The following is a 24,838-nucleotide window of genomic DNA, read 5'->3' as shown; positions in this document are numbered from 1 at the left end:
GAGATGGCCTTGCGGTTCGCCCGGTGGTCATTTTGTGGCAAACTTTGCGCGTTCGTGATTTTCCAAACATGCGAACATATGGCGATGTCCGCCGGAGCCATATTCTTTTGTATTGCGCCGAAATTTGACCCATGACACATCCAGGTGGGACAGGACAGCCAATTGAGATGTTGCAGCACATGGACACCCCCCCCCCCCCCACCCTATAAAAGAAACCGATCTGGCAGCCATTTTACATTCTGTGTTTTGCCAGTGTAGGGAGAGGTTGCTTTGTGGAGCAGGGACAGACTGTTAGGGACACCAAACGCTAGGTAATAGGGCCACAAAAGTCCTTGTAAGGACTGGTATAGGTGCGCTATCGATAGGTGTGATACACAGAGGGGTGCAATATACTTATAATATACTTTCTAACATAGAAAGTATATTATAGTGCATTTGTATTGTGCAGCAGTTGTGTGCGGTTCTGCTGCGATACTGCAGCTATATAGAGGGAAAAACGCTATTGGAACAACTAATTGAAATGGGTGTGATATACCTGTTGCCCCCCAAAAAAATGATTGAGGGGTGTGATATACCTTCTTCCAAAAAATACTGATTAAGGGGTTCGATATACCTGTTTCCACCAAATATTGATTGAGGCCTGCAATATACCTGCTTCCACCAAATATTGATTGCGGTCTGAGATATACCTGCTTCCAGAAAAAACAGGGTTTTATATACCGTCTTCCACAAAATACTGATTGAGAGCTACGATATACCAGCTTCCACAAAATACTGATTAAGGGGTGTGATATACCTGCTTCCACAAAATATTAATTGAGGCCTGTGATATACCTGCTTCCACAAAATACTGATTAAGGGGTTCAATATACCTGTTTCCACCAGATATTGATTGAGGGGTGCGATATACCTGCTTCCACAAAATATACTGATTAAGGGGTTCGGTATACCTGTTTCTACCAAATATTTATTGAGGCCTGCGATATACCTGCTTCCGCAAAATACTGATTAAGGGGTTCGATATACCTGTTTCCACCAAATATTGATTGAGGCCTGCAATATACCTGCTTCCACAAATACTGCTCTTCTCTAGGGACTTAGGCACAGGGTAATTTTGAATATGACAGACAGAGGAAGAGTCAGGCCATTCCGCAGGGGTTGTAGGGGTCGGGCAGGTGCACCAGGCTGGAGCCTAAATGGTAAGTTGGAGAAGGCACGTGCGATTACTTCAAAGGGCTCACCAGAGTTGGTTGAGAGTGCTCACTCAGCCTTCCGCTTCTGCCCCCCCTCTCATCCTCTGTATCTGCACCCTCCTCACTCTCTGCTGTGTGGACCCCCAAATACACCACCACCATAGCCCCTCCACTTGAGTCAGAAGAATTATTTTCCCATCCATTCCCAAACCTTACTGGTGCGCAGCCATTCTTGACATCGGATGAGGAATAGGAGGCAGCAACTGTTGCCACCCAGAAGTCTGATGACAGTACCCAGATCAGCCAAAGGAGAGAGGTCCCCGCTGTTGCTGTCTACGCCAATATCTCAAATGTCAGTGGTGGTGAAGGTGACGATGATGACGTGTCGATGGACGTCACGTGGGTGCCCACAAGAGAGGAACAGGAGGGGAGTTCAGAGGGAGAGACGGAGCAGCAGAGAGGGAGGAGAAGCAGGCAGAGCTCGCAGGGCACAGTAGGCAAAGAGCAGACTGTATAAATGTATCTGAAGTGAGCCATCCACCATGCACGGTCACTTCAGTCGCTCCCAGAACGTGAGCACATGGCTCCGCAGTGTGGGCTTTTTTAAGGTGTCAGCTGCTGACAATAGTTCTGCCATCTACAGCCTGTGCTGTCAACGCATAAGTCGTGGTAAGCCCAACATTTACCTAGGGACGACCGCCTTAAGAAGGCACCTGGCCTCCCATCACCGAGACCAGTGGGAGCAACACCATCAGAACCTACAAAGCCACACAACCAGCGCTCCACGTCCTGCCTCTTCTCCTCTCTCCTCCCATTTGTCCTCCACTCCACCTTCCACCGTGCTGTCATCGCGTTCATCTGGCAGAAGGCAGGCTTCCGTGGCCCAAATGTTCGATCGTAAAAAGGTTGATGCCGGATAACCCTCTTGCCCAATGGCTGACCGATGGCTTGTCGGAACTGCTAGCCCGCCAACTACTGCCATATAAACTGCTGGACTCGAAGGCCTTTAGAAAATTTGGGGCCATTGGCACACCGCAATTAAAGGTCCCCTGAAGGAAATATTTCTTCCAGAAGGGCATCCCAGAGCTATATGGCCATGTTCAGCGGCAAGTGAATATATCTCTGGCACGTAGTGTCGGTGCCAAGATAAATCTGACCACAAACACCTGGTCTAGAAAACACGGACAGGGAAGGTACATAACTTTTACTGCCCACTGGGTGAACCTTCTGACGGCCGTCAAGCATGTAACCTATCTCTCCTGTGTGGATTTGGTGTTACCGCCAAGGATTGCATGCAGGCCTGCCTCTTCTTCTCCTCCTCCTACTCCATCCTCCGCAGACCAGGAAAATCTCTGGCCATTTTAGAAGATCTTACATGGCCATGGCTCGCCTTGCTGACGTTCAATGGTGACACCATTTGCCCGTCAGACATCTGATTTGTGACAGCTTGATGTGCTGTCACAACGTGCCATTAACAACTACCTGTACGAACTCTGCAGCAGGACAGGTTCTGGGGAGCTTGGTTTCTTTTAACTGCGCCAATGGCGGCTCATGAGCGACGCATGCAGACTTCTGTGCCCATTTGATGACATCACCAAACTGGTCAGTCACAGCCAGGGCGCCATCAGTGACATCGTACCTTGCGCCTTTTTTCTGGAGCGTGCATTGCATCGTGTCATTGATCAAGCTGTCGAGGAGCAGGAAGATGAGGAAGTCGCAATGCTGAATGAATTCCCAGGGGGGGCTACTCCATCTGAGACAAGTCAGCAGGAGTCTGAAGAGGAGTCAGAGGAGGATGGTGGCTGGGGGTGAGGAGGAGCAAGAAGAGCAGGTTTGAGGGGGACTTTAAACTTTTTGGGGATCCCTGGTGTTGTCCATGGCTGGGGGGAGGAGACCGAGGACGACATGCTCCTGGGAGATGAGCAGGAGTCAGGGCGCTCCACCACTTCCAATTTAGTGCAAATGGGGGGCCTTCATGCTCCAGTGTTTGAAGAGGGACCCCGGTATAAAAAGCATAAAGGGCAAGGACCAGTACTGGGTGGCAACGTACTTAGACCCCCGGTACAAACACAAAATGGCGGACATGTTACCAGCATCACAGAGGGCTGGCAGAATACAGCATTTCCAGGCCTTGCTGTAAGAGATGCTGCATTGTGCTGTTGCGGGTCCTGGCAGAGGAATTTCCAACCACAGCGAAACAGTTGCAGGTACTAATCCTACCGTGCCTGCAAGAAGAGGAAGATTTAAAGATGCGTTGGTCACTTCGGATATGAGATCATTCTTGCAGCCAACCCATCGACAGCCGCCCTCCGGATCCAGCCTCAGGGAACGCCTAGACCGACAGGTGTCCGACTACATTGGGTTAACGGCCAATGTGGACATTCTGAGAAACGAGGAACCCCTGGACTACTGGGTGTGCAGGCTTGACCTGTGGCCAGAGCTTGCACAATTTGCCATGGAATTCTTGGCTTGCCCCTCGTCAAGTGTCCTGTCCGAAATGACTTTCAGCTCAGCAGGGGGGATCGTGACCGATAAGCGCACTCGCCTAGCTCACGACTGTGTGGACTACCTCACATTTCTAAAAATGAATGAGGCATGGATCTTTGAGGAATTCAACACCTGTGACGACCATGTGTAATTAAATTTACTCAAGCCAGCCCACACATATCCGCCACCACCCAGAACAAAGAATGGTCCTTGTCTTATGTATATACCGCGGCATAAAAGGCTTTTTTTGTCAGATGAATGCCTAATTTTTGGGGCCTGTACTCGCCGACAGTAAAATTTGTATTCAGTGACCGCCTAATGTACCTCCAGCCACATCATCACAAGTTCTTTTCTGTACGGTGAATGTCTAATTTTTGGGGCCTGTACTCCCGTGGCCTAAAATATTTTTTTTCTAGGCTCCAGCAGGGCACATTTTTGAGAGTTTCCCTTTAAGATGCATAACAATGATCCCCCTCTGGTATGTCACTGTCCATGTTGTGGGACTATTTGTGTACTTCTAGTAAGTATTTGGTGGCTGCAAGGTTTTTCAGGTTCGACTGCCATTAAAGTCAAAGGGGCCCGCGGCGAACGCGTGGTTCGTGTACATTTGATCGTGAAGGCGCGTTCGCGAACCGTCCCGGACGATGTTCGTCCATCACTATTCACCTGCTGTTGTGGAGAAAAAGGACATCCAGATATAGGATATTTAATATGCTTGTATATTAAAACTAGTGTTGGGCGCGAATATTCAAATCGCGAATTTTAAACGCGAATATCGCCACTTCGAGAATTTGTGAAAATTTTGAATATAGTGCTATATATTCGTATTCTCCAATATTCTAGATTTTTTTTTCATCAGTAACCGCCCTTCCTGCTTGTGGGCCAATGAGAAGGCTGCAATGTCTTTGTCAGAGCTTAGCAACATCCCCAGCAACCAATAGAAAAATTGCAGACCCCTTACTATATAAGAACCTCCCCAGCCGCCATTGCCTGCAGTACATTGCAGATCAGAGAGAGAGCGGTGACATTGCTGTGCTCTGTGCTTTCATTTGGATCCTATATCTTATCCAATTACATTAGTTAGTTAGCTCATATATATATAATACAGATAGTCAGTGTAGGTTATATCCTGATATAGTGGAGCTGATAGGTTCCAGTGCAGGGAGTTAGGTAGTGTGATAGGGATTACTGTCCATACATACATGCTCTATACATAGTGCTGTGATGTCACAAGTTCACAACAATACTTAGTGCACCAATCAGTAATATGTAGTCAGACCTGCTAAAATGGGACGTTGCACGTATTGCGCCAAAATATGCGCATCATTAATTGCCGAATTTCGCAATCAAGAAAAAAATGGCGAATTCGCGAATTTATGACGAATATTCGCAAAATATTGCGAATTCGAATATTGCCCCTGCCGCTCATCACTAATTAAGACCTCTAATAGTCCAGCATTTACATTTCTGAGGCCATTGTGGATCTCCAGTTATGGTTTTAGCAATGGTGACTCTCAAAACAAGTTTCTAATCTAAAACATCTGGGGAATGTGGGCGGCATGGACTTTTATGTGGAGATGAGATACAAGGGCTCATTGATTAGGATGATGTTAGACAGGACGTGTGAATTATGAAACAACTGGGATGAAAGGCTTGAGGACACACACTGGATGCACATGTCCAGATGAGTCACTGCACATAGGATGAGGCTGTGGACATCCTGCCGATCTGCTGACCATTAACATCTCAAGTCTATAATGATGTTCACATGGAAGAGGCCAGATGACCGAGCAGACAACACAATCAGAAATAAGGCGTCCATACAACTTCAATAAAATGTTGGTCAAACCAACCAGGACCAGCACACCCAGCATGCACAGGGTAGTCGGGCAGAATAGTTGTCAGCCAATTAGTCAGGCAGATTAGATGTCAGCCAAATCCAGCATGCACAGGGTAGTCAGGCAGATTAGATGTCAGCCAAATCCAGCATGCACAGGGTAGTCAGGCAGAATAGTTAGGAACAGGAGTAACTGTTCACTGAACCAGTATGTAGCTGAAAGCTATGTGACTTCACATGACCTAGCGATGCACCACCTATGATCTATGGACCTCATGTATACAGCTATCTCAGAGATTGGTCATCACCCACTGATAGTCATGGGATAATAGAAAACATGTGGTGCACAGTCTTCATCTTCAGAGCTGTGGCTTGATGATAGATGTTCTTCTGATTCTCATGCTATGGTCTGTAGCTTTATGATGGAGGTTGTTCAGATTCTTATGTTATGAGCTTTGGTTTGATGACAGAGGTTATTCAGGTCCTCATCTTATGGCACAATGATGGGGGTCATTCAGATCGTTATGTTCTACACTGTGGCTCGTTGATGGAAGTCGTCATGTTATTGGTTGTAGCTTAATGAAAGAGGTTGTACAGGTCTTCATGTTCTGGTCTGTGACTCGACGATGGAGTTCATTCTTGCCCTTTATGTTTGGGGCTTTCGTTTGACAATGAAGGTCCTTCAGGTCCTCATGCTATGGGCTGTGGCTTCATGATGAAGGTCATCCAGGTTCTTATGGGCTTTGGCTTGAAGATTGAGGTTGTTCAGGGCCTTGTGTTCTGGGCTGTGGCCCATTGATAGAGGTTGTTCGGTTCCTCATGTAAAGAGCTGTGGCTTGATGATGGAATTTGTTCAGGTCATTAAGGTCCTTGTCATATGGGCTGTGTCTGTATGATTGAGGTTGTTTAGGTCTTCATTTTATGGACTGTGGCATGCTGTAGTGCATGGACTTGCACCAGACATGTTGGCAACTGTTGCCCCACTTCTGCCCCTTCCATCCATAGAACATCTCTCCGCATGGCTCGGGGTTCTCCAGATGTGATTTGAGCTCTCCTCCTCCCATCACTGCCATCATCGTGGACTCCAGCTGCCCATATCAGTGTCAGATACAAATGGCCATTTCTGAGAGACAACAGGGGCGGATACTTGAGGTTGTAGAACTTTCCCCTTTCATACGATCTGTTATGAGATCACTTTATGTGTGTGACATGGCATTGTCCACTAAGAACGTTCAATGTGACCATTAGACAAACATGGCAGCGCTTTTCTGCACTCTCACATTTTACAACCTCACTTTCTTCTCCATGTTCATGGTTGTTTATTGTTATCAGCCATCTGTGCCGAGCGCGGTCCCGGGGAGGGGGGGCATTTACTTTTGAGGCACTTTCAGTCCGCGGAGTAAATATTGTTCTTTCCTAATGATTTTTGCAGCAGCTTCTTACAAGACCTCTCACTATTCTGTCCACTGCAGCCGCTGGCTGGAGACTTCTTGGGAATTAACCCTTGCTGCTGTATACCCACCACCGTAGACGGTATATACAGAGAGCTTCTGAAAGTGAACCTGTGCTCTCTGTACTCACAGTATCTGGGTACCTATTACATGATGGCACGTGGTTGTAGTGCGGCCGTATGCGCACCGTCATAGAGCTGCACCATGCGTTATTCTGTTTTTAAAGTTTAATTTTTTATTAGAAAAAATTGTTCTAAAAGATAATTCAATTTTTCTGATTTTATATTTTACTTTACAAAATTCCCAATAAAATAAAAGATAAATGATACATATTGGTTGTTTTATGTACAGGGTTTTGATCAGGGACTATGGGTGCAGCTAGCGCCATGTGTGTGTATATAATGAATATCCTGTGGGTCATAGGGCCTGGGGTGTGGCATGGGGTCATAGGGCATAGACAGTGGCATTGGGTCATAAGGTGTAGATAGTGGCATCGAGTGATTGGCATAGATAGTGATATATGGTGCACATGGTGGCATAGGGTATAGAGAGTGGTATAGGGCTATAGAGTGTAGATTGTGGCATCAAGTCATTGTATATAGATAGTGGCAGAGGGTGTAGATAGTGACCTAGAGTTATAGGGGGTAGATGGGAGCATAGGAACATTGGGCATAGAGAGTGGCACAGGATCATAGGGTGTAGGTAAGAGCATAGGGTCATAGGGCATAGACAGTGGCACAGGGTGTACATAGTGGCATTGAGTTATAGGGTGAAGATAGAATCAGAGGGTCATAGGGTGTTAGTAATATAGGATTATAGGGCATAGACAGTGGCACAGAATAGTATGGCATACATAGTAGTACAGGGTGTAGATAGAAGTGTAGGGTCATAGGATGTAGATAGTGGCATAAGGTTATAGGGTTTCGATGGTGGCATATGGTCAAGGGGTGTTGTTAGTAATATAGGATTATAGGGCAAGACAGTGGCACAGCATAGTAGGGCATACTGTACATAGTAGCCTAGGGTCACTAGGGTATAAATGGTGACTTAAAGTTATAGAGTGTAGATAGTGGCATAAGGTTATAGTGCGTATATAGGGGTCTATAGCTACAGGCACAGGGAATAGATAGTGGCACGGGGTCATAGGGCATAGAAAGAGGCATAGGGAATAGGCAGTGTCATAGGGAATAGATTGTGGCATTTAGTCACAGGGAATAGATAGTGGCACAGGGTCATAGGGCATAGAAAGAGGCATAGGGAATAGGTAGTGTCATAGGGAATAGATAGTGGCATCGAGTCACAGGGAATAGATAGTGGCACAGGGTCATAGGGAATAGATAGTGGCGTAGGGAATAGATAGTGGAATGGAGTCACAGGGAATAGATAGTGGCTCAGGGTCATAGGGTATAGATAAAGGCATAGGGATTCGGGAATAGATAGTGGCATAGGGAATAGATAGTGGCATTGAGTCACAGGGAACAGACAGTGGCATTGAGTCACAGGGAGTAGATAGTGGCACAGGGTCATAGGGAATAGATAGTGGCATAGGGAATAGACAGTGGCTCAGGGTCATGGGCTGTAGATAGTGGCACATGATCTCATAGGACCAGGATGGGACACCCCCTATAATAAATCAGTGATGGTGGATAGGTCCCCTCTAGCTCAGTACCCACCCAGTGATGATTGCGCAGTTTCTGGAGCAGGCTGGCTCTGGCGGGTCGCTGTCAGTACCAGAGGCAGGGACGGACTGGCCATAGATTCTACAGTGAAATTGCCCTCCTCATGGCCGCCAGCCAGGTAAGTAATGAACTGTTGCTCCCAAAGTTAATTAACGCTGGGGGCGTCAAGTTATTATGTACCTGGCTGGGGACCACAGGTGCCTCCTGATTCCTGAATTCAACTGTATGAGCCTCCTGAAGCAACTGGAGTAGGAGGACAGAACGTGGCAGCTGACACTGGCCAACACAGAGGGGCAGCTTCTCAGGAGGTATTTTGTGCTGCTGGAGCATTATTTTGTTTCTGATGCTGTTGGGGCAGTTTATTGTGTTGCACTGAGGCATTTGGCTCTGCTGGGGCGGTATTATGTTCCGCAATATGGTATTGCTGGCCCCACCTATTTGTTTTGGCCCTGCCTTCTGTCAATTTGGGTCTACAACATTTTTTTTTCTGGGCCACTTTAATTTCCCAATCCGCCCTTGACCAGAGGACAGATCTGTATTCATAGGACATTGTTCACGAAATGTGGCAAAGTCAGCAAATCCGTCAATGAGGAGCAGATGTGGCGGAGGGCGGGCGGCTCCTGTGTTATTCAGACATCAGGAAGCCTTTGTTTATATATCAATAAGTCCTAGGCAGGAAAACGGATCTTATGTCCTCCTGAGATCTCCTCACCCCACTCCAGATGTTATTAGACTGTAGGGTAGGAGATGATACCAGCCCCTCAGCGTAGCTTACATGTAAATACAGACATAGATGGAGAGTGTTTGGAGAATCAGGGGCAGATTTTAGAAATGTTTGAGAAGGACATGGCGGCTGGAGCCCTGGGGTTTCCAATTACACCTGATATTTCCCTTTAATTGCTATATGAGCAGCTCTGGAGCTTCTCCGTCCCTCCTGTCTCTGGAAATCATCACCAGATGTTTTGCTCTCAGATTTGGCCACAAGTGATAGGAGATAAGAAGACGTTAGTTATAACGGTATTATCATAGAAGAATGACTCACCGTCCCGGGGGAACACATTGAAAATTCTGGAAAACTTTGGTTCAGAAAGATTTCACAAATACTGTAGAAGAATGCAAAAAAACAAGGTCGCATGTGGGATCTGGCTCCTCAAATTATTTCACAGTATTTATATGGTACCAACATATTCTGCGGTGTATGAGCAGAACATACAAATTCCCCCGGCTCAGACTAGAGCCCACAAACCCAGCCAGCCCAATACTCAAGTTCTCCTGTCTCAGTTCTCTTAAAGGTTTCCTTTCCAATACTGTTTGTGAACAGGGTTCTAGTCCCCGCTGTTCTGAAATCCAGTTTCTAATTTCTTAGTCTCTGGTATCCAGCAGTTTGGTTGCCCACTCCCTGGTGTCCAGTAGTTTAGTTGATAAGGTCCTAGTGATTGGTGGCTTCATTTCTCAGTCTCTGGTGTCCAAGGGTTTAGTTGATCAAATCCAGGTAAACAGTGGTTTAATTCGTCAGTCTCTGGTGATCAATAGTTTAGTTCCTGGCATCCAGTGGTTTAGTTTCTAGGAACCTGGAGTCCAGTGGTTAAATTTCTCCATCCCTGGTAATCAGTGATTTACTTGATCAATTCCTGGTGATAAGTGGTTTAAATCCTTCCTTTCCTGGTGTCCAGTGGTTTAATTCCTCAGGTCCTGGTCTCTGGTAGTTTAATTCCTCAGTTCCTTGTGATCAGTGGTTTACTTGATCAATTCCTGGTGATCACTGGTTTAGTCTCCAGTCGCTGGTGATCAGTGGTTTAGTTCCTCAGTTCTCGATGATGAATTGTCCAGTTTCTCCTTCCTGGAGTCCAGTGGTTTAATCCTTGATAAAGACTTCTTTAAGTCGAAACGTTGCATTGTATGCTGCTGATGGAATAAGAAGAAATTATTATTTTTTGCATAAACTGAAGAGTGCTGTGGATATCCTTATAAATTTGCTATCTGAAGGGACACCTAGCCTGGACCTTTTTTCCGCGGGCACCACTGTCTGGACCTGATTCTTAGGTACCAGGACCACTGGTATGCTTTATCCCATGATGGGATTTGTAGTGCTGCTTACTACTTTGAATCAGTATAATTATAGCCTATGCCCTACACTGTGACCACCAGAGCTATAATCCATAGAAGATGGTATAACCTCCGCACATCAGTCATATTAATAGGGACGCTGATACCTTTTGTAGTGAGCGAGTTGGTGTCACAACCTTCTTAATTTCAACCAGGTCTGCAGTCATGATATTTTGCTCAGCTGTTTGTTGCTGCTCTGTGGAGTCCATAGGTCCTCTTGATGCATCTTTATAGTGGAGAAGCCCCAGCTGGCGGTTCTACTCCCGCAAAACTGTGTTTAGCAGCTCAGTGCCACCAGTAACGGTGATGGACTCTCCTTCAACACGTTTCGGTGGCAATGTGACCTCTTTCGTCAGGGTCCCGAGTGGACTATCTCAACTGCAGACCTGGAATTTTAAAGATTGAAATAGATGGCTTGGGTGGATGGCACCAGCACTCCATGGCTATACTAACAGTACTCTGTTGAGGTGTCCATGTAACATCATCTAATGTTAGGTCCTAGCAGTTGTACCCCCAGCCCAAACACATTCTATCTATACCAGTAATTTGATGGTTATGTTCACCACTTACGTAGAAGAAAAAGTACAATCTTCAGATGCTTGACACTGGATACAGGAACATGAGGCCCTAATCTGCGTGGGATGAGAGAAATTGTGTGGTTTCCATGCTGTGTAGTAACAGATGAAGGAATTATAGGCCAAACTTGTTGTTGTCTTCCATAATTCTGCTTACTCATGACCACTGGCATCTCATCTGCCATGAGGACCCTATAGAATCTGACAGGTTTTATATCCAACATGTGGAGCTTATACTAAGAGACATCTGACGAGTCCTCCAGCTGTCACCTGGTCATACGATTTAAACATTTCTTGGTGACTTTTGCATATAGTTTGATGATGGTCTGCTTTGGAAATGCGGTGGAGACATCTCAGGCAAGCCACCAGAGCTCAACAAACCCATGTGCACCTCAAGGATGAAAACGTTGAGCCAATATCAAGGTGTTATACAGATAATACTGAGGCTATGACCTCAATGGGGCGGTTAATATTTACAGTGTGGTCTATTTTATGACGGATGTTCTGTGACCTGATTTTTGGGTTGTCTTTATGCTTCATGCTTCTCTTTATTGGCAGATTGTCCCCCATTGGGACTGGAGTCTTTGAGGGTGTCTGACCCCCAGTTGAGGGCCTCCAGTATAAAACAGTATGGACTGGGCTCCCACCGAGGACGCCTGAACATACAGGTGGGTCACACATCTACACCTTACATGCTATGCCCACGAGGAGGAGCTGCTGGCACTTGTGGTGCCAGTTCTAGTGAATGGTGACCGTACATGGTGCCACATAAATAAGCCAGATGTCCATATGTCCTACTGGATCTCAGCTGCAGAGCATGGAAGCTCTTTCCATTCATGGTATTTTCTTTTGCTAAAAATACATTTATTACAAAAAATTAATCCTCTCTCGAGAAGAGGAAAGTCTGAGCCACTTCTTCTTGTACGTTTTACTCTTTTGTGCCCAAATATTCACAGATCCAAAATGTATTTTTAGTGAGTAAGTAATGTATGTATACAGTGACTGCACCAGCAGAATAGTGAGTGCAGCTCTGGAGTATAATACAGGATGTAACTCAGGATCAGTACAGGATAAGTAATGTATGTACACAGTGACTGCACCAGCAGAATAGTGAGTGCAGCTCTGGAGTATAATACAGGATGTAACTCAGGATCAGTACAGGATAAGTAATGTATGTACACAGTGACTGCACCAGCAGAATAGTGAGTGCAGCTCTGGAGTATAATACAGGATGTAACTCAGGATCAGTACAGGATAAGTAATGTATGTACACAGTGACTGCACCAGCAGAATAGTGAGTGCAGCTCTGGAGTATAATACAGGATGTAACTCAGGATCAGTACAGGATAAGTAATGTATGTACACAGTGACTGCACCAGCAGAATAGTGAGTGCAGCTCTGGAGTATAATACAGGATGTAACTCAGGATCAGTACAGGATAAGTAATGTATGTACACAGTGACTGCACCAGCAGAATAGTGAGTGCAGCTCTGGAGTATAATACAGGATGTAACTCAGGATCAGTACAGGATAAGTAATGTATGTACACATTGACTCCACCAGCAGAATAGTGAGTGCAGCTCTGCAGTATAATACAGGATGTAACTCAGGATCAGTGCAGGATAAGTAATGTATGTACACAGTGACTGCACCAGCAGAATAGTGAGTGCAGCTCTGGAGTATAATACAGGATGTAACTCAGGATCAGTACAGGATAAGTAATGTATGTACACAGAGACTGCACCAGCAGAATAGTGAGTGCAGCTCTGGGGTATAATACAGGATGTAACTCAGGATCAGTGCAGGATAAGTAATGTATGTACACAGTGACTGCACCAGCAGAATAGTGAGTGCAGCTCTGGAGTATAATACAGGATGTAACTCAGGATCAGTACAGGATAAGTAATGTATGTACACAGTGACTGCACCAGCAGAATAGTGAGTGCAGCTCTGGAGTATAATACAGGATGTAACTCAGGATCAGTACAGGATAAGTAATGTATGTACACAGTGACTGCACCAGCAGAATAGTGAGTGCAGCTCTGGAGTATAATACAGGATGTAACTCAGGGTCAGTACAGGATAAGTAATGTATGTACACAGTGACTGCACAAGCAGAATAGTGAGTGCAGCTCTGGAGTATAATACAGGATGTAACTGAGGATCAGAACAGGATAAGTAATGTATGTACACAGTGACTGCACCAGCAGAATAGTGAGTGCAGCTCTGGAGTATAATACAGGATGCAACTCAGGATCAGTACAGAATAAGTAATGTATGTACACAGTGACTCCACCAGCAGAATAGTGAGTGCAGCTCTGGAGTATAATACAGGATGTAACTCAGGGTCAGTACAGGATAAGTAATGTATGTACACAGTGACTGCACCAGCAGAATAGTGAGTGCAGCTCTGGAGTATAATACAGGATGTAACTCAGGATCAGTACAGGATAAGTAATGTATGTACACAGTGACTGCACCAGCAGAATAGTGAGTGCAGCTCTGGAGTATAATACAGGATATAACTCAGGATCAGTACAGGATAAGTAATGTATGTACACAGTGACTGCACCAGCAGAATAGTGAGTGCAGCTCTGGAGTATAATACAGGATGTAACTCAGGATCAGTACAGGATAAGTAATGTATGTATACAGTGACTGCACCAGCAGAACAGTGAGTGCAGCTCTGGAGTATAATACAGGATGTAACTCAGGATCAGTACAGGATAAGTAATGTATGTACACAGTGACTGCACCAGCAGAATAGTGAGTGCAGCTCTGGAGTATAATACAGGATGTAACTCAGGATCAGTGCAGGATAAGTAATGTACGTACACAGTGACTGCACCAGCAGAATAGTGAGTGCAGCTCTGGAGTATAATACAGGATGTAACTCAGGGTCAGTACAGGATAAATAATGTATGTACACAGTGACTGCACCAGCAGAATAGTGAGTGCAGCTCTGGAGTATAATACAGGATGCAACTCAGGATCAGTACAGGATAAGTAATGTATGTACACAGTGACTGCACCAGCAGAATAGTGAGTGCAGCTCTGGGGTATAATACAGGATGTAACTCAGGGTCAGTACAGGATAAGTAATGTATTTACACAGTGACTGCACCAGCAGAATAGTGAGTGCAGCTCTGGAGTATAATACAGGATGTAACTTAATGATTTTCCTAGTCTACGACGTAAAGTCATAGTTTTATTAAGACACGGAGGCGAATATTGCTTTCTCTTCCTTTACTGATCACCATAGCAGCAAGGAGAAACAAAAAACAAATGCAAATGGTCACCATAGTAACCCATATGTCCCACCCCTACAGCCCCCATATAAGGCTGTGTCCAAGGTGGCACTTCCTCTTTCTCTGCGAACCAGTCCATAACAACCAATGAACAGCAACTCAGGAACAGTCCAAGAACAATCCGCGTCAACGAAACCCTCAGAATCCAAGCAGGAACTCTCCAGCGACAGGATCCACATCAGGAGACGGACTGGAACCAACATCCAAGACTCCCAGCACATCCAACGTGGAAGCAGCAGGAGCCGAAGGGAACAACCTCATCCAAAACAGGAGCAATCAAGGGCAGGAAGGCTCAACCTGAAAGAACAAGAGAGATAAACACCGATAAAGCGAGGTCATGGCACCAGCCAAAACCCATCTCCAGTGGACACACAGGTCCAGGCCGATGGTAAGCATACAATCAAGCACGAGCACATAATGGCGAACAACTGAACCCCCCAGCGTACCAACAGACCCAAAACCTGCCTACCCACTAAGTAGAGGTAAGCGGCCAAACACACCCCCCCATACAACCAGAGTCCAGGGGAGGGAAGGGAGGGCAATATTCGCCTCCGTGTCTTAATAAAACTATGACTTTACGTCGTAGACTAGGAAAATCATTAAGTTTTACATCAGACACGGAGGCTTCATATTGCTAGTTCAAAGCTGGTTAACCAAGGGATCAAATAAATGAGGAGGAGGACGGAAATAATACTCACGGAACGTGGAGGAACTCGACCAGTCCGCCAATCGTAGGATGTCCTCCAGGCGAGCACCCGAGACCGCCAAGGAGGTAGACGTCGCCCCGCGCGCCGAATGAGCTGTAAACACCGAAGTGTCCACACCGGCAAGAGCCATAACCCATTTTAACCAACGGGCCAAGGTGGGACTAGTCACCGGGCCGAACGGGTGACGGATGGAGAGAAACAACTGCGGCACAGTCGGAGACCTGTGAGGACGAGTCCTGGCCTCGTACTCTTTCAAGCAAGCCACCGGACACAAGGCCGGGGAAGCTGGAAAGCTGGGATACGAGACGACCCGGATGTTCGTCTTCGTGCGTCTAGAAATGTTAAATGACACGCCCTCCGGGGTGAAGGATCTGGCGTCGTGGTCCAGAGCCCGCACATCAGAAACTCTTTTACAAGAAATCAAGCAAAAGAGCGTGAGCAACTTCGCGGAAAGCTGACGTAAGGAAAGGTCAGCATTGGAAGGCCAAGAGGACAAAAAGGTAAGTACCAGGGAAACATCCCAAGTGGAAGAAAACCTCGGGCGGGGAGGCCGAGAAAGACGTGCGCCTCGGAGGAGGCGCGAAACGGAAGGATGCTGTCCAGCCGGAACGCCATCAAACCCTAGGTGCGACGAAGAGATCGCCGAACGAAAAAGGTTGATCGTCCTGTAAGCCTTACCCCCTTCAAACAGAGAGGTGAGGAATTGCAGCAACTGAGCTACAGGAGCTGAAACGGGATCCAGGTCCCGTTCCAGGCACCAGCCAGCCCAAGTTCGCCAGGCCGCCCGATAAGATTTTCGGGTGCCGGGAGCCCAAGCGTCGTCCAAGAGGCGCCTAGCTGCCTCCGAAATTCCGTCGACCGCTCCTGGAGTCCTGAGAGCCGGCAGGCCATCAAACGGAGGGATCCGTCCAGGAGCAGGGGGTGGGGAGTCCCCTGAGGGCAGCGCAGGAGAGAGGTCGGGTTCGGTAGAAGGACTGGGATGTCCACCAGAAGCTCCAGGAGAGACGGGAACCATACCTGAGATTCCCAGAACGGGACTATCGCCACCAACTCCGCCCGATGGCGACGCACTTGGAGAAGCATCCGAGGAATCATCATGAATGGGGGAAAAGCATAGAGAAGGCCGGAGGACCAGTCCTGCAGAAACGCGTCCGCCGCCATCGCCTCCGGATCCGGGCGCCAACTGTAGAACCGAGGGAGGTGAGCGTTGAGCCGGGAGGCGAACAAGTCCACGGAAAAGGGTCCCCATCTGGACGACACCACCGAGAAAATCGACGGGTCCAACTGCCAGTCGCTGCCGTCCGTAAGATGGCGGGAACTCCAATCCGCCCGTACGTTGTGAAGTCCCGGCAGGTACTCGGCTTGCACCATGATGTCCCTGGAGAGACAATACGCCCAAAAATCCTTCGCCAACCCCGCCAGGGTGGCCGACTGGGTTCCGCCCAAACGGTTGATGTAGCGAACCGCTGAAATATTGTCCATCCGGAGACGGATACATGCATTGGCCAAACCGTTGGTAAAACTCTTGACGGCCAAAGAGCCGGCCAGCAACTCTAGGGCATTGATGTGCAAGCGCGTCTCGACCTGCGACCAAGGCCCCCCGGTGGAGACCCCGTCGCAGTGTGCTCCCCAGCCCTGAAGGCTGGCATCCGACTCGATGGTGAACTCCGGCTGGAAGCCAAAAATCGCCCTGCCGTTCCAAGCTTCCAGATTGGCGATCCACCAACGGATCTCTTCCTTGGCCTCCGAATCCAAGGCCACCAAGTCCGCAAAGGAGGCCCCCGAGCGGAGGTGCGCAATCTTCAAGCGCTGCAGGGCCCGGTAATGCAAGGGCGCCGGGAAGACCGCCTGTATGGAGGATGCCAGTAGGCCGATGATGCGGGCTAGATGACGCAGGGACAGGTGGGCACTGGCCAACGCCCGCCGCAGTTCCTTGCGAATGGACCGTAACTTGTCCCCCGGCAGGCTGAGGGATTCCGAGATCGAGTCCACCGTGAAGCCGAGGAAGTCCAACCTCTGGGAGGGAGTGAGCCAAGACTTCTCCAAGTTGAGTAGGAAACCGAGCGACTCCAGGAGATCCGACGTCCATCGGAGGTGTTGCAGCAGCGACGATCTGGACTGATGCATCAGGAGGATGTCGTCCAGATAAATTATGAGGCGCACCCCGCGACTCCTCAGCCAGGCCATGACCGGACGCAGGAGCTTGGTGAAACACCACGGAGCCGACGACAAGCCGAATGGAAGGCATGTGAATCTCCAAACCTCGCCCTTCCAGAGGAAACGAAGGAGATCCCTGGACTGGGGGGCCACCGAGACCGTCAGGTACGCGTCCTTCAGATCCAGCTTCACGAGCCAATCCCCGGGGGAGAGGAGGTCCCGAAGTAGATGGATGCCCTCCATCTTGAAGTGACGGTACCGCACGATGCTGTTTAGCGCCCGGAGATTGATGACGGGACGCATCTGCCCCCCTTTCTTCTGGACTAAGAAAATGTTGCTTATCACCCCCCTTGAGTGACCGTGAGCTCTCTCTATGGCCCCCTTGAGGAAAAGGGAAGAGAGCTCCTCGTCCACCCGAGCGGAGTCCGATCCCCTCCGCAGAGGGGCCGGCGGGAGCTGCACCGAGCAAGGGGCGTCTATGAGCTCTATGGAGAAGCCCCTGACCGTCCCCAGAACCCACGGGTCTGATGTGATTAGTTCCCAAGCGGGTAAAAAATGCCGAAGCCTGCCCCCTACATAAGGTACCGAAGAATCCCCGACCGGGGTCTGACTTACCGGAAGACTTGCGGGGAGCCGTGTTTCCTCGGAAGGAACGGGAGCGCCATTGTCCCCCTCTGGATGGGAAGAACGTCTGGGGAGACCGCTGGTCTTGAAACGCAGCTCGCTGGGAGAAGGAGCCTCTGGAAACACCCCTGCCTCGGGTGCTGGAACGGCCGGACAGACGGCCCCTGTTGCTGCCGGCCCTGTGAGAGACCCGGCCCTGGAAGACTTTGCGCATAGTGGCCTGCGCCTTGTCCAGAGCGGAAAACGTGCCGACGAAGCGGCTGAGGTCCTTAATAAAGGAGTCCCCAAAAAGTAGGCCTTCCGCCTCTTTGCCCGTCTCCGTCTGGGCGAGATTGATGAGCTTGGGGTCTATCCTAAGCAGGATGGCCTTGCGCCTCTCCACAGATAGGGACGCATTGGTTCCCCCGGCGATGCAAATCGCCCTCTGGGCCCAGCCCGTGAGCTCCTCCGGGTCAATGTGGGAACCCTCCTGTCTGGCGGACTCCGCCAACTCCATGATCTTTGCCAGTGGGCCGAAAATATCCAGAAGCTTATCCTGGCAGCCTCTAAGGGCCGAATCTAGACCCTTCTTGGCATTCCACCCAGACTTAGACAAAAACTGGGTCATCTTTGGGTCCACGACGGGCGTGTCGCAGACCTTATGGGGTATAATGGGCCGAGGGCACTCAGCCCGTAGTTTACTGCGCGCCTCTTTGGACAGAGGACGGCGGGCCCAATGCTCCAGATAGCTACTAATCTGGGACTCGGGGAGCCACTCCGCTGATCTGGGATGATGGAGGGCCTCAGGGTCAAACATGGGGGCCCCGGAGGAGTCCAAAGGTAAATTGTCAGCTGAGGTAGTGGAGGAACCTCTAGCTAAAGGCATAGCAGGGGGAGTGGCAATGGGGTCGGACCCCCGAGGGGAGTCATCCTCCACAGAAAAATCAGAAGCCTCTGCTGGATCCTCCGGGCCCGAACCCAGATCCGAGTCAGAGACGGCATCTGCTAGGGCTCTAGCGTGCTTCCACACCCGCGATTTGTCAGCCTGGCGGGGACAAGCTCTCTTACGCGACCTCAGCGCGTCGTCTGTGGTGGTCATCAACCCACCGGTCATCGTCTCCTGTCCAACAGGAGGTTCAGCAGCAAAAGAGTGCTGTGCAGTCTCAGGTGGAGCCAGTCTGGCCCCAGCTAGGGGGTGTGCAGACAGGGCCTGGGAGATGGTCTGGGACAAAACCGTGGACATGGACCCCATGGCCTGCAGGATTGCATCAGACACAGAGCGCTGGATGAGTTGCGCCTGTGAGTCTGAGCCAGGGGGACTAATATTGCCAGAGGTTCCACCCCTAGGGGGAGATTGGGCCGAGGGGTCCATGCTGCTTAAGCAAAAGAAACAGGGCACCTGTAAAGAGAGGGCAAAGAGGAGAGCCGGAGGCCAAGAAAAACGCAGCGCCAGTTAACTAAGGGGTTAATCACCCCAGGAGCGAGAGGACAGGAGCGCTAATACAGAGGAACCGGCAGCCGTCACGCAGGAGACCGGATGAAGCGAGATCTCGCGGGAACGGGAACCAAAATGGCCGCCGGAATCTCGCGAGATCTCGCTCCAGTCAGCCAGAGCGAGCGCGAAAGCGGGAAGAAAAAGGGCGCCGACCAGAGCGAAGACGCGCGCAAGGTGAGGGGCGTGCCTGAGGGGAGAGCCCAGCACAGGGGAGGTAAAATGGCGGCGAGGCCAGAGAATCGGCCCGGCACTGTGTGGAGTCCCAAGTAAAAGTCCCAGGGGATAAACAAAGTTAGACCACCGAAGCGACGACACTGCACATAACCCTGCTTCCTGCTGTAGCAGAGAGGGGATGAGCGGAAGGGGCCCCAGGGAAAACGCCGCGCACGATCAGGTCCCAGAACTACTGGGGTAGGCAGAGGATGCCCCGACAGGGGAACAAAGATAAAATATATCTTTATATCTCGCTGCCTAAACGTCAACACCTAAAGGAGAAAACAAAACCCCAGGGGAGAAATATAACCCGGGGAATAGCCAGAATTAAACACTTAGGGAATAACAGCCAGCAGATAAAATAAAATGTCACTTATCTGGTGAGCAGCAAGAAAGAGGAAGTGCCACCTTGGACACAGCCTTATATGGGGGCTGTAGGGGTGGGACATATGGGTTACTATGGTGACCATTTGCATTTGTTTTTTGTTTCTCCTTGCTGCTATGGTGATCAGTAAAGGAAGAGAAAGCAATATGAAGCCTCCGTGTCTGATGTAAAACTCAGGATCAGTACAGGATAAGTAATGTATGTACACAGTGACTGCACCAGCAGAATAGTGAGTGCGGCTCTGGAGTATAATACAGGATGTAACTCAGGATCAGTACAGGATAAGTAATGTATGTACACAGTGACTGCACCAGCAGAATAGTGAGTGCAGCTCTGGAGTATAATACAGTAAAAGTAATGTAATATATGCACACAGCCCGTGTTCTCATGTATTATGCTCTTTTTCTTCTATAACGCATTTTCCAGTCGGGGATCTATGATGATGATTTTTATGATGGCGCTTGGTGCGCTGGGGAGAAGAACAAGAATCAGTGGTTAGAAGTTGATGCCAGGCGTCTGACTCGCTTCACAGGAGTCATCACTCAGGGGAAGAACTCCATATGGACGTGAGTATGGATTAATCTTTTTCACATCTACAAGCGGCAGATCTGTCCTGATAACAGCTGAAGGGTTTGTTACAATGTACCAGTGAAGGTAACCAGTTACAGACGTCCTTCTGTCTTCTCTGTAGGGATGACTGGGTGACATCTTACAAGGTGCAGGTCAGCAATGACACCCACACGTGGAAGACCTGCAAGAACGGCACAGAGGACGTGGTAAGCTCAGCCTCATTGTACCGTATTCAGTGCCGACCTGACAGGAATGAGGGGACCATAATAAAGGGGGGCTCACCAGGGACTATGGCCCTCACACCCCTTTCATTTTTGATGTCCTTTATCATTTTGTTCAGGTATTTCCTGCAGGATCCTTGTCACACTCATCACCAGAGCGGTGGAGCCTCGTATATACTGCATACATACTTATTAAATAGTACCGCCATATAACGCCTAGAATATAATAGTTTATATCAGCAGATATGGCGTCATGTGGCCATAGTTTATATCGGCAGATACTGCGTCATGTGACCATAGTTTATATCAGCAGATACGGCGTCATGTGTCTATAGTTTATATCAGCAGATACTGCGTCATGTGACTATAGTTTATATCAGCAGATACGGCGTCATGTGACTATAGTTTATATCGGCAGATACTGCGTCAGGGGACTATAGTTTATATCAGCAGATACGGCGTCATGTGTCTATAGTTTATATCAGCAGATACTGCGTCATGTGACTATAGTTTATATCAGCAGATACGGCGTCATGTGACTATAGTTTATATCGGCAGATACTGCGTCATGTGACTATAGTTTATATCAGCAGATACTGCGTCATGTGACTATAGTTTATATCAGCAGATATGGCATCATGTGACCATAGTTTATATCGGCAGATACTGCGTCATGTGACTATAGTTTATATCAGCAGATACTGCGTCATGTGACTATAGTTTATATCAGCAGATACTGCGTCATGTGACTATAGTTTATATCAGCAGATACTGCGTCATGTGATTATAGTTTATATCAGCAGATACTGCGTCATGTGACTATAGTTTATATCAGCAGATACTGCGTCAGTTTATATCAGCAGATACTGCGTCATGTGACTATAGTTTATATCAGCAGATACTGCGTCATGTGACTATAGTTTATATCAGCAGATACTGCGTCATGTGACTATAGTTTATATCAGCAGATACTGCGTCATGTGACTATAGTTTATATCAGCAGATACGGCGTCATGTGACTATAGTTTATAACGGCAGATACTGCGTCATGTGACCATAGTTTATATCAGCAGATACTGCGTCATGTGACCATAGTTTATATCTGCAGATACTGCTTCATGTGGCCATAGTTTATATCAGCAGATACTGCGTCATGTGACTATAGTTTATATCAGCAGATACTGCGTCATGTGACTATAGTTTATATCAGCAGATACTGCGTCATGTGACTATAGTTTATATCTGCAGATACAGCGTCATGTGACTATAGTTTATATCGGCAGATACGGCGTCATGTGACTATAGTTTATATCAGCAGATACTGCGTCAGGGGACTATAGTTTATATCAGCAGATACTGCGTCATGTGACTATAGTTTATATCAGCAGATACTGCGTCAGGGGACTATAGTTTATATCAGCAGATACTGCGTCATGTGACTATAGTTTATATCAGCAGATACTGCGTCATGTGACTATAGTTTATATCAGCAGATACTGCGTCATGTGACTATAGTTTATATCAGCAGATACGGCGTCATGTGACTATAGTTTATAACGGCAGATACTGCGTCATGTGACCATAGTTTATATCAGCAGATACTGCGTCATGTGACCATAGTTTATATCTGCAGATACTGCTTCATGTGGCCATAGTTTATATCAGCAGATACTGCGTCATGTGACTATAGTTTATATCAGCAGATACTGCGTCATGTGACTATAGTTTATATCAGCAGATACTGCGTCATGTGACTATAGTTTATATCGGCAGATACTGCGTCATGTGACTATAGTTTATATCGGCAGATACTGCGTCATGTGACCATAGTTTATATCAGCGGATACGGTGTCATGTGACTATAGTTTATATCAGCAGATACGGCGTCATGTGGCTATAGTTTTATATCAGCAGATACTGCGTCATGTGACCATAGTTTATATCAGCAGATACTGCGTCATGTGGCCATAGTTTATATCAGCAGATACTGCTTCATGTGACTATAGTTTATATCAGCAGATACTGCGTCATGTGACTATAGTTAATATCGGCAGATACGGCGTCATGTGACTATAGTTTATATCAGCAGATACTGCGTCATGTGGCCATAGTTTATATCAGCAGATACTGCTTCATGTGACTATAGTTTATATCAGCAGATACTGCGTCATGTGACTATAGTTTATATCAGCGGATACGGCGTCATGTGACTATAGTTTATATCGGCAGATACTGCGTCATGTGGCCATAGTTTATATCAGCAGATACTGCGTCATGTGACTATAGTTTATATCGGCAGATACTGCGTCATGTGGCCATAGTTTATATCAGCAGATACTGCGTCATGTGACTATAGTTTATATCGGCAGATACTGCGTCATGTGGCCATAGTTTATATCAGCAGATACGGCGTCATGTGACTATAGTTTATATCAGCAGATACTGCGTCAGGTGACTATAGTTTATATCAGCAGATACTGCGTCATGTGACCATAGTTTATATCAGCAGATACTGCGTCATGTGACTATAGTTTATATCAGCAGATACTGCATCATGTGACTATAGTTTATATCGGCAGATACTGCGTCATGTGACTATAGTTTATATCGGCAGATACGGCGTCATGTGACTATAGTTTATATCAGCAGATACTGCGTCATGTGACTATAGTTTATATCAGCAGATATGGCATCATGTGACCATAGTTTATATCGGCAGATACTGCGTCATGTGACTATAGTTTATATCAGCAGATACTGCGTCATGTGACTATAGTTTATATCAGCAGATACTGCGTCATGTGACTATAGTTTATATCAGCAGATACGGCGTCATGTGACTATAGTTTATAACGGCAGATACTGCGTCATGTGACCATAGTTTATATCAGCAGATACTGCGTCATGTGACCATAGTTTATATCTGCAGATACTGCTTCATGTGGCCATAGTTTATATCAGCAGATACTGCGTCATGTGACTATAGTTTATATCAGCAGATACTGCGTCATGTGACTATAGTTTATATCAGCAGATACTGCGTCATGTGACTATAGTTTATATCTGCAGATACAGCGTCATGTGACTATAGTTTATATCGGCAGATACGGCGTCATGTGACTATAGTTTATATCAGCAGATACTGCGTCATGTGACTATAGTTTATATCGGCAGATACTGCGTCATGTGACTATAGTTTATATCGGCAGATACTGCGTCATGTGACCATAGTTTATATCAGCGGATACGGTGTCATGTGACTATAGTTTATATCAGCAGATACTGCGTCATGTGACTATAGTTTATATCAGCAGATACAGCATCATGTGACCATAGTTTATATCAGCAGATACTGCGTCATGTGACTATAGTTTATATCAGCAGATACGGCATCATGTGACCATAGTTTATATCAGCAGATACTGCGTCATGTGACTATAGTTTATATCAGCAGATACTGCGTCATGTGACTATAGTTTATATCGGCAGATACTGCGTCATGTGGCCATAGTTTATATCAGCAGATACTGCGTCATGTGACTATAGTTTATATCGGCAGATACTGCGTCATGTGGCCATAGTTTATATCAGCAGATACGGCGTCATGTGACTATAGTTTATATCAGCAGATACTGCGTCAGGTGACTATAGTTTATATCAGCAGATACTGCGTCATGTGACCATAGTTTATATCAGCAGATACTGCGTCATGTGACTATAGTTTATATCAGCAGATACTGCATCATGTGACTATAGTTTATATCGGCAGATACTGCGTCATGTGACTATAGTTTATATCGGCAGATACGGCGTCATGTGACTATAGTTTATATCAGCAGATACTGCGTCAT

General features: G+C 47.4%; 1 protein-coding gene across 2 annotated transcripts in view; it reads left to right on the top strand.

The window, feature by feature from the left end:
* LOC122922415 (probable carboxypeptidase X1) overlaps positions 1-24,838 on the top strand; it is a 47,069-nt gene that overhangs the window by 7,372 nt on the left and 14,859 nt on the right. For both annotated transcript variants that reach the window (XM_044273015.1, XM_044273013.1), the window contains 3 exons: positions 11,887-11,996; positions 20,623-20,762; positions 20,888-20,972. In XM_044273015.1, the coding sequence (XP_044128950.1) occupies positions 11,887-11,996; positions 20,623-20,762; positions 20,888-20,972 (335 nt within the window). The remainder of the gene's footprint in view (positions 1-11,886; positions 11,997-20,622; positions 20,763-20,887; positions 20,973-24,838) is intronic.

The sequence above is a fragment of the Bufo gargarizans genome, unplaced genomic scaffold (genome assembly GCF_014858855.1).
Source record: "Bufo gargarizans isolate SCDJY-AF-19 unplaced genomic scaffold, ASM1485885v1 fragScaff_scaffold_339_pilon, whole genome shotgun sequence".
In the NCBI taxonomy this organism is placed as follows: domain Eukaryota; kingdom Metazoa; phylum Chordata; class Amphibia; order Anura; family Bufonidae; genus Bufo; species Bufo gargarizans.
This window is presented reverse-complemented; position numbering and strand designations above follow the sequence as displayed.